Genomic DNA, 11,510 nt, shown 5'->3' on the forward strand with positions numbered 1-11,510 from the left:
AAAGGAGCACTCGCCTGCCTCCCCCTTTACTTCCCAACCAAAGAAAGTTAAATCCACTCCTCATTCTCCAAGCAGCAAGAGTGAGAGGCCTTCAGAACCTGCAGATAAAACCCTGCCAAATTCTGTAGTCCCTTATACTCAACCATCAATCACTCAACAGCTTTGCAATTTCAGGGACTCTCATACAAAAACTAAACCTGCCTCCCATACTAATCAGGAGTCTGATACAGAGACCGAAACTAAAACTGCTCAAGCATTCCCAGTTAATATCAATCCTACTCAAGCTAAACCACTTAACTGGTACCCACTCCAAGCCTCAGACCTGAAAGAACTCAGGCAAGCAGTAAAGCAAATGGCATTCATGCACCCTGGACAAAAATCTCTCCTGCAGATCCATATTGCCAACTTAAATACCCTCCAAGATTGGAGAGATATTTGTCGTTCCGCTCTTCCTGGCCCAATATTTCTAGAATGCGAAACTTATTTCCGTGATGGATGTCTTCAACAAGTCATGTAAAATCAGGAGAGGGGTGATGACATCCCATGGAGTTTTAAAGAGCTCTTTGGCCAGGAAGATTTCCCTACTGGAGCATGGCAGGCAACTTAGCCAGTGGGGTACTATGAGCAGGTCCACTTCTGTGACATTCAGGCCTGGAACAGGATAACTCCACCCTCAGGGTTGCAAGACCCTGCTTAGTCTCTGCTCTTCCTCCATCAGAAGCCTGGAGAATCTCTATCTGATTTTATTCTCAGAACTAAAATGAGCTTAGAAAGAAAAATCTCCAACCCCACAGCTAGGGATCTTCTTCTTAAAACCATTGTTTGGGAAGGCATGACTTCAGAGTCTAGGCTAGCTTGCCAGGGTCTCCGGGAAGAGCATCATGACAGGTGGATTGTAGCAACCCGAGAAATAGGAACCTCATCACACCAGGTTGCATCCGTAGCTCAGGTATTTGTAGCAGCAGTAAAAACAGAAGGAATCTGCTTCAAATGAGGACAGGCAGGACATTGGAGGGATGAATGCCCACTAAACTCCCCTCTTATAACACTAAACGCCCCTCCTATAACAGATTCTAATCCCCCTAAGGCCATCTGTCCCCCGATGTAGAAAAGGTTTCCACTGGAGGAAGTACTATACCTCCTGATATGATAAGGATGGCAAGCCACTAGAGCCTTTAAACTTCAAATGGGGCAACCCTCAGCCCCGACAGTAAGAGGGACAACCACTCCCATAGATGCCTTATGGGTGTCCAGAATTTCAGAAGGCTCCCACCCAAAGTTAACCATTAAAGTAGGTGATAAGCCATTCAAGTGTCTTATTGATACTGGGGCAGATCGGACAATATTAAGGCAGCAAGAAGTCCCCAAAGACTGGCAATTGATCCCTGGTCCCCAGCTCCTAGGCATAGGGAGCACCTCTCACGCATGTGTCACCAAACAGACCTATAGGTGGGAAGACCTGGATGGGGCTACAGGCCTCATACTCCCCCTGGTGGCTCAAGTGGCCACCAATCACTTGGGGAGAGATATTTTACAGACCTTAGATGTGGTTCTTACCACCCAACCAGAAAGAGACCACATTAAGATAGAAGATATTATTTATGAAAAAAACAGTACCCAAGGAGACCCAAATAATCCCCCTTCAAACCACCCCCATTTCTAGAGGCCACTGTCAGATTTGATACTCCATGCCTTGCTTGGCTCTCTGACGAAGCCGTCTTGGGTCCTACAGTGGCTTCTATCAAGGGAGAAACTTAGAGCTTTCAAAGAACTTGTAGAGGAGCACCTGTCTCTATAACACATCCACCCCTCCTGCAGTCCATGGAACATACCTGTGTTTGCTATAAAAAAAGAGCTCAAGGGGATGGAGACTACTACAAGATTTGAGGGCAATTAATAAAACTATGCGAATCTGGGGCTCCCCACAAAAGGGAGCCATTCCTGCCAATGTTCCCTATTAGCAATAGACATAAAAGACTGGTCTTTTTCCATCCCTTTCCACACCTGGGACTGTAATGCTTTCCATTCTCAGTGCCCCCCATTAACAACTCTGGCCCAGAATCACGATATGAATGGATTGTTCTTCCCCAGAGAATGGCTAACAGTCCTACGATTTGCCAGGAGGCTGTAGCAACTGCATTAAAACCCTATTTGGACAAAAGACACAATGTCTATCATTACATGGGTGACATTCTTTTATAGGGGGATGAATCTACCTCCCCCTCCCAACTTAAAGGGCAGCTAATATCTTGCTTATCTGCCCTAGGATTCAAAATAGCCCCTCACAAAATCCAACTTATTCTTCCCATTGCATTTTTATGGACAGAGATCACCCTTACTTCAATAAGCCCCCTCAAACCCACCCTTTCCTTCCCTCAAAAATTAACTTTTGCCTCCCTCCAGAGCTTTTTGGGCAACCTTAACTGGCTTGAACCCTTGCTCCACCTTCTCACAAGCACCCTTCAACCCCTCTTTAACCTCCTGAAATGAGATAAAAGTCCCTCCTCCCAAGGATACTGTCCCCAGAAGCCATCTAAGCCCTAAAATCTGTCAATTCAGCCCTAAAAGATATGGCTCTTGCTAGATATGACCGAAAAATACCTGTACATCTCCTTATCTTTAACTCCTCCCCCACCCTTGTCGGAGCCCTTTACCAGCCACACGGGGTGCTGGAATGGTCCATACCCCTATGGAAAAGAACCTGATGTTCTTGTCACCCCCTTCTCCCTCTCTGATGTTCAGTGGCTAATCAAAAATCATTCCCGCTTTGCTATCAGCTTAATAGAGTTCCCAGGACAAATTGACAATCATTATCCTGATGGAAAATGGTCCTCTGCTCTCCCTCTGTTACGATGGCTACTCCCCAAACTATTCTCTAGAGAGCCCATAGCAGGAACCCCCTCAATATTTACTTATGGGGGAAAGAGGGGAGCTGCAGCAGTAATATACTACTTCCCTGAAAATGAGCCCTCATCCTCCAATTCAAAGAGCTCCCACACCACTCCCCCCAATGTAAAGAACTATATGCCATTTACCTAGCTCTAAAAGAAGTCAAAGGCCCCCTTAACCTTTTTTCAGACAGCGTATATTCTGTCAATTTGCTTCCCTGGTTGTTGAGATCATTTGTCAAGCTAGATGACAACCCACTCTCCCCTCTCCTCATACAGGTCTCCACCCTCCTACAGGAGAGAGCCTCTCTCATCTATATATAGCACATCTGATCTCACAGTCCCCTGCCAGGTCCTATATCTGAGGGAAATGCACTCACTGACCAAACTGCCTCAACAGGGACATTCATAGCCTCCACTGAGCTAGCAGACCAATTTCATTCACGCACACATACAAATCTAAAGGGGCTTCATGCTCGCTTCCCCCACATCTCCCTTGCTTAGCTCCAACGAATAATAAAAATATAGGCCTCTTGTGATTCCCTTATTACCACCCCTGCTTTACAAACCATGGGCTCTAATCCCCGAAGCCTCAAATCTAATGCCTTATGGCAAATTGATGTTACCCATGTTCCCCAATTCGGTAGACAAAAATATGTTTTTGTCACCATAGATACTTACTCATATTTTATATGGGCTACAGCTAAGACAGGTGAAAACTTCAAAAGGTTAATTTACCATATGCTCTCTACCTTTGCCATCATGGACATTCCTCAACATTTAAAAACTGACAATGGCCCCGCCTTCACTAGCACTCAATTTAAAACCTTCTGCACATGCTGAGAAATTGCCCATCATACAGGAATTTCCCACAACCCTCAGGGCCAAGGAATAATAGAAAGGACACAACAGACCCTGAAGACCCAACTCCTGAGACAACAAACCACCATTTATCCCCCTAATGTACAATTAATGATGGCCCTGGCTACCCTAAACATATTTAACATCTACAAAACCTCCAGATACCCTCCTATTTCCCTCCATTAGCACACAGCAAAGCTAGCTCCCCCTATCCTGGAATGATGGTGAGATCCTTTAGATGGAATTTGGAGGGGACCAGACTCCCTCCTTTCAACCAGGAGGGGTTTTATTTGTGTCTTTCCACAGGACCAACCCAAGCCTATCTGGGTCCCTGCCAGAAATGTCTAACACCACCCCACCAACCAAGAAGATGGCCCGCCTCTCACTGACAGAACAAGAACCAAGGAAGGGGAGGAGAAGGTAGACGAGACACCATGCCCAGAGGAGCAACAGGATCTCCTGGAAGGACATCCATGACCTAATGACAGCTGCCCAGGCCATGTGCCCTCCACAGCCCCCCTCTCCTCCATTCTCTTGGCAGTTTTCATCATTCTTCACTCTAGCTCTGCTACCTCCCAGCCTCTCCCTAGCCTTCCCAACACCTACCACTGGAGATTCTATGCTAGGGAAACCTACAACGGACACAAGGTTATAGGAACCCAGGACTGCCCACTTGAAGGATGTCAAACCAGGATTGAGATCCCTCTACACCCTGAATCCACCTCCACTATCCCCAGCCCTTTTCTCTGCTTCCCTTACCAAAACACAGGTGAATGTCTCCAGGAGGTCTCTGCATATGGAGGTTGCAGATATTAGAGCTGCAGGATGGAATCCACCAGCTGTGGTGGCACTATGCTCACCAACCTTTTATTTTTTTTCTTCCAGACATGGTTTCTCTGTGTAGCTCTGGCTGTCCTGGAACTCACTCTGTAGACCAGGCTGGCTTCAAATTCAGAAATCCACCTGCCTCTGCCTCCCAACTGTTGGTATTAAAGCCCTGCTCATGCTCACCAACCTTAAAACTCACTTTCAGCTTTATATCAGTGATCCCTGCAAAGAACGTTGGCGAACCGGAGTCATGGGTAAACTTTACCCCAATGGTTATGCTAGATACCTGGTAGCTGACCTACACATCTCCTGTAAACTTGTCCCTGCCCCCAAATCTGCCTTTACACATGCTAATATTATCCAACAGGAAAACTGGTCTCAGGAGGAACTACAAGCTACCCTCTCCTGGCTACAGTACATTCAATACACAGCAGACCTCCTTCCCTTAACACCCCACCACAATTCTTCCCAATGCTTTTTCTGTGCCTCTCTCTCCCAGCCATTATTAACAACTGTTCCCATTAACTTTTCCCTTTACTGCTTCCACAGACCCCTGCCCATGAGGAAAGCGCAGGATAATCCTCTCTTTGACCTACCCCCACCTCTTTGCCTTGTAAGACCCTCCCCAAAACCCCATCTCACGAGTGCCCATGACATCACCATCATCAAATCAGTATGCCCTCCTGCCCTCCTCTGGTTCAAAGACACTACAGGTGCCTGTATCAGCCCTCATTTTTAGGGCTCCTGCACCCCCATGATTTTTGTCCCCCAGGTTTATCTCAATGAACCAGAAGAACTCGCCTCGCAGATGTGAGGAAGCTGAAAGAAGAGAGACTTCTTCATCCCTCTGCTCATTGGACTAGACCTTACTGTTTGGATTGGTGCTACTGGAACTGCTGGAGCAGCCCTTGTTCAGTCACATCATCTGGCTGGCAACTTCTAGGACAAGCTTGCCCAGGCAATGGCCTCTACTACAGACAGCCTTAAATCCCTTCATTGCCAGATAACCTCGTAAGCAGGAGTGGCTCTCCAAAACAGGAAAGCCCTGGACTTGTTGACTGCTCAACATGGGGGGACTTGTGTTTTGCTGGGGGAGGAATGTTGCTTCTATGTCAATGAATCTGGGCTGGTAGAACCAGGTGTACAAATGCTCAAGGAGCTCCAGGGTAATCTCAGGGCACACTATGCTCCCAATACCCCTATCCCTTGGTACTCTAACCCCTTGATGGCTTGGATTCTTCCCCTCCTTGGCCCCATATTAGCCACTGGAGCCTTACTTCTCCTGGCACCCTGCCTCATTCAATTTTTAAAGCAACAGATGAGTAGCGTTGCAAAAGTGACTACCAATCAGGTCTTGGTTCAGTATCAAACTGTTCCCAACTTGGGAGATATTGATTCTGATGACACCACTCCTTTATAAATTAAAAAGGGGGAGTTGTGGGGCAGTGAGCAATGAAGGCCAGAAAGCCTGGAAGAGGAGTTCTAGAAGCCCTGGCACCCTGGCCTCGAGCTGCTGGGATGGAAGGCACTTCGGGCCTTCCCAGCCTTCTGGCTCTCTCAGCTCCAAGCTCTCCACAGTCCCTCCCACAGAGAGGTCCATGGTCATTGATCACATAGGAGTAGCACCTTCATGCAGATGAGGCATTCCCAAGCTCTCAGACCAAGCCAATAGGGGTTACCTGCTGCCACCCCAAAACTGTACATATTGGCCAAGCTCAGAAATAAAGGTGTGGGAGATTCTTCCCAGTGTCTGAGAGCTTTTGACGTGGTCCCTCCACTCCTCGCCAGCCAGCCTGTGCACTTCAAAGAGCTGTAACACTTCTCCCCTCTCCGCTGCTGAGGTGCTGAGATGCGGTTGGTGGCAGGGCAGCAGCAGACTCTCCCTGTCTGCTCCCCACCCATGCTGGGCTGCCCGCAGACAGTGGAAGCAAGGTAGCAGCCAATCGCACCCTGTCCTCAGCCTGGTCAGAGATCCTCGTGTGACCCATCTAGAAGTGGACCCACAGGGGGAGGTATGGAATGAGGAACAGTCAGGGGGTATACCTGGAGGGGAATAATATTTGCAGTATGAAATAAATAAATAAATTTAAAAGAAAACAAGAAAATATTGAATGAAAATATTGTATCCTTTAGCCATTAATAAATCTATTTAAGTTTATTATCTTTAAAAACTATCACTGAGTTCATCTTTTTACTTGGCATCTATGGCTATGAGGCCTAACCTTAAGTTTGCCTTAAATACCAAGTGCATTAGTTTGCTTTATATACCATTAGAGAAAATTTATTTTCCTTTACAAGATGGATACCTTACAGATAGTTTCTTGGTTAGGGTTAGAAATTACTCCTTGATCATGCTAGTCCTTTTTGTCCTGAGAAAACATTTATTCCTGCCCATCATGTTAAAGCTTATCTTTAACAACATCAACATGTTGGCAGCCAAAGTACATGGGTTGAACCTGAAAATGGACCCCCAGACAGGCTTATTAAATTTAAAAGTTGGCAAGCCAAGGACCAATAAGATTCTGAACAGAACCTTATCAACATAAGACAGAAGTGCATAGCTCTTGATAATGCATATTTTATGATGGGTAGCATAGTCATTCTTGTCAGAATGACCTAAGACAGGCTCAGTCTTGTTTAGGAAGTAAAATATGGGGAGAGGCGGAGAGTGTTTTTGGCTGCTTGGAAAGAATCTGACATGGGCAAACAACAAGTAAATGGGCTGCTTGGTAGGAATGGCCAAGGACAAGGAAGTGGGCATCAGGCAGGAATCTGACATTAGGCTAGAACAATGTAGTAATTTCAGGCTGGAATCTATATATTAGGCTAGAATAAAAAAGTAATTTCAGGTAGGAATCTAAATTTTAGGCTAGAAGTAGACTTCAGACATGTAAATGATTTTGGGCTAAAAGAGAGAAGTTGGCTCAGATATTTTTCTCATCCTGATAAGCACTTAGAAACAATGAGCATGAGAGTGTTCACTGAACTTTGTTCATTGCCTGCTTGCTCTTCAACTATTTTATTTATTGTCTTGCTTTTCCTTGACTATTTGGATCTATTGTATTGCTAGTTCCTCAACCTAGAACAGACCTTAATACTTGGATGTAATTAAAATTGTACAAAAGCAAAAAGGAGGGGGGGGAATGGGATAGTGAGTTTCTAGTGAGGGGTAATGGGGAAATGGGATGGCATCTGAAATGTAAATAAATAAAACATCCAATTAGAAAAAAAAGAAATTCCTGTCCACTTCCACTTTCAGTGTTGCTTTCGTCTTTTACTAGTCAGGATTTAAGAGTAGCCAAGAACAAAGCATATGATAGCTCATACTGATGAGGATATACAGAAAGGGAAACAACTGGTGGAAATACAAACACAGCACTATGGAAATCTGGTTGGAGGTTGCTCAGAAAAATAGGAGTAGGATCTACCTCAAGATGCATCTACATTATTTTTGGATTTATACCCAAAACACTTAATGTCGACCCACTTGGTCATCCAGTTCATCCCTGCTCTATTCATACTATATAGAAATGAGAAAGGGCCTAGATGCTCACAAATGGATGGATAGATTGTGAAAATACACTACATTTACCTAACAGAATATGATTCATTTGTTATCTGAGATGTTTGAGGTGAGAAAATTTAACCCACAATCTTCTCGTTATTTTGGTTGTTATTTCAAGAAATGAGTCAAAACCAAAAAATCATTTGTATGTTAGATTCTCTCTATTTAAATATATTGAACCAACTTTTTAAGTTTTATGCAAAAGTTACATGGAGAAGAATACAATGAATAAAAATAAAAGATATGCAAAATTGATGTGTATACATGACCATAGAATCAAACATGAAACCTCACATCTTAAAATATATTCTGAAATATCACATAAAATGTTTTATTGAGGTATATATTCTCTGCAAATATAAATATATACAAAAATTTGTGAAAGGTATGTTAAAAGACTCTATAGTGTCAGGACTAGAAAATATTCACAATGCCTACAATGTAAGAAGTACTTCACTGATTAATGCATGAACAGGAACCTGGACATTAAAGAAGAGACATTTATTATTCTTGGTATTTCAATTAATGTCACAATATTCATACTGGTGGTGAAGACTATCCTTTTTACTTTTAATAAATTAGTTTCAAGGAGAAAGGGATGTACCTGTAAAGTATTTGCCTTGGAAGAAAATGGGAAACTTGAGTTAAATTCTGAACATTCACATAAAACCAAGGTTCAGCTACCCTTGTCTGTAACTCCAGCACTTGAGCATTAAGAAAAGAAAATCAAAGTGTATCTCTGATGAGCTATTCTAGACAATGGAAAATTCTTAGTTTAGCAGAAGACCCTGTCTCAAAACTTAAAACTGAAGAATGATAGAGAAGGAAGTTGCCATCAATACCTTGGGGTCTTCAATCCTACTTATGGTAGCCTTCCCCATCTTACACAGATATCACATACACACACACACACACACACACACACACACACACACACTGAGTTATTTATAGATTTTAAATTAGGGAATGAAATAAAGGTATTCCACCAAATGATTTTAAGACTCTCTTTGTCTTTATTTTTAAGACAGGTTCTTATGATACTACCATAGCTAGCCTGGATCTTACTATGTTAACCAGAGTGGACTTGAACTTGAGATATTCTGTTCTCCATATCACAAAGGCTATGTTTAGGGACATACTGACACACTCAACCAAATTTCAATTTCTTAACCATGTTATAGAGAGTTATCTTTTTACTTGTAAGCCCTACACTATTATACACAATGCTTGATGAAAGCTCTCTTATTTAAGGTTTGAAGACTCTTCATCTATTTCTATACAGTCTGTGGAGGCAAAAGTGAAAGTAAACACAAGGATATTCTACATAATCCTATTGTAAAGACAACTTCATTTTGTTGCTCTTTTGAACTTAAAATGATTTGAAAGAAGTCCAGAGGTTTATAGCAACTTCAATAGACACACAATTTTACTGTTTCAATCTCTTTCATTTTTGTCTATTAAATAGTAACTGTAAATATTTCATAAAGAAATTTGCAAGTTTTGCCAAATTCTATTGGATAATTTATATAAATCCATGAACATAAAAATATTTTATATTCAAGAATTATACACATACTATAAAAATACGCATAGAGAACTTTTCAACAAAGCCATGAATCTCTGAGACTGAGTACTCTAGTCTTGGTATAGACAGGAGTAAACTAAATGCAATTGTTTGAGACAGTGCTTCATCGGAATTTCTAACAATTATAAAGGTATGGAATAGTCAATCGTTCCTTCTGTCCTTCCAGGATGAGATTTTCTGTGGTTGCAGAATACTGGAAGAAGTTCAACTGATTACAAAAGGACAATTGTAGGCTATGTACTCTAGTGCTGAAATAAAATGAAGAGAATTCAGATGCAAGGGAGACATTGAGTCTTTTTCAATACATTTCTAACCTAACACCTGGCTCCATATGAGAAAGAAGAAGAAGGTAGAGGCACCACCAGAAACACTTGCAGCACCCCAGACACACACTTCTGCTTTCCTGGTGGTTTTTGGTCTGATCTGCATCACTGTGGGAGGTGTACTGTAACCTTGTTGACAATAATACAATCCAAAATCATCTGGGTCCACACTCTTGATACTGAGAGTGAAATCTGTCCCTGATCCACTGCCACTGAACCTGGAGGGGATCCCAGAAATGGTCTGGGAAGCATACTTGATGAGAAGTCTTGGAGACTCATGTGATTTTTGCTGATACCAGTGTATAATTGTGCCAATACTCTGGCTGGCCCTGCAGGAGAGACTGACACTGTCTCCTGGAGTCACAGACAGGGTAGCTGGAGACTGAGTCATTACAATGTCACCTCTGGATGCTGGAAAAATAGAAAAGAATATTGGTAGGACACAGAATTGAATATGAAAGTCATTTCTAAACTACTTAGAAAAATAAAATACTTTCACTGTATCAGTTTCTTTAAACAAGATGTCAAACCCCATGTGGTGCTGGCTGCTGAATAAAGGAAGAAAATTTCACATTTAAATAATAATTCTACTTTATTGCCATGTCCAAACAATCATACCTGAAATCCAGAAAAGCAAAAGTCCAAGAAACTTAGGTGTGGGCACCATCTTTGAACTTTCCCAGAGTTTGTGTGGATCACCACACAGCCGTGATAGAGGACTTCTTATTACACTCTAAGAGGCAGAAGCACTGAAAGGAAGAAGTACTTATGCAAATCATACTGGCTTCATAAGGTTTGTAATAAAACCTTGCCAGAAGAGCAGGCTCCTAGTGCCTTCTTAGAATATTTATCCCCTTGCTGATTACCTCAAGAGATGTAGAAATTTAAAGGAGACTAGGCTTCTACTTACATGCTTATATAATTAGCATAGTCTAAGAAGTCTCTGGGATTCATTTAGCAGTTTAAAATGAAGATTATCTCACATCCATGGTCTTATTCCAGGCTTATGTTGTTTTCCTTGATGTTTCATAGAGTATGAGCTGAAGCATCTAAAGCAACTGAACATTAAAAGAAGCCTAACAACATGTAAACCTAAAGTGATATCACACTACTGAAATTTCATTAAAAGAAGTAAGAAATTCTAGATCTCTTATGAAGACATCTATCTCCAGAGGGGGAAATGAAATCCTTATAAACATTTATAATCTGCCATAATAAAGAAGACTTTCAGAGGTTGAGATATCAAAATATTTTAGCACTAGTCCAATAAATGCCATATAATATATCTTGGATGCCTTTCTAACAACAATGATGAACAATGTCACAGAAATATTTCTAGAATGCTCAAACAATTTTTTTCCATAAAATATATTTTTCACGCTATTTAAAAGATTAGAGTTGTGAGACAGTATAGATCAGGAGAGAAATTTCCATCGGTTCCATGTAAAGAAACACTGTTC

The 11,510-nt window shown here is 42.3% G+C and overlaps 1 gene segment (V, D, J or C); it reads right to left on the reverse strand.

Annotated features, from left to right (window-relative positions):
- Nucleotides 1–10,757, reverse strand: part of LOC114633268 — a 65,861-nt gene extending 55,104 nt beyond the window's left edge. Inside the window, 1 exon segment of the V gene segment in view lies at nt 10,669–10,757. Within this exon segment, the coding sequence occupies nt 10,669–10,717 (49 nt within the window).
- Nucleotides 10,758–11,510: the final 753 nt, after the last annotated feature.

Source organism: Grammomys surdaster, unplaced genomic scaffold (genome assembly GCF_004785775.1).
Source record: "Grammomys surdaster isolate TR1022 unplaced genomic scaffold, NIH_TR_1.0 573, whole genome shotgun sequence".
Classification (NCBI taxonomy): domain Eukaryota; kingdom Metazoa; phylum Chordata; class Mammalia; order Rodentia; family Muridae; genus Grammomys; species Grammomys surdaster.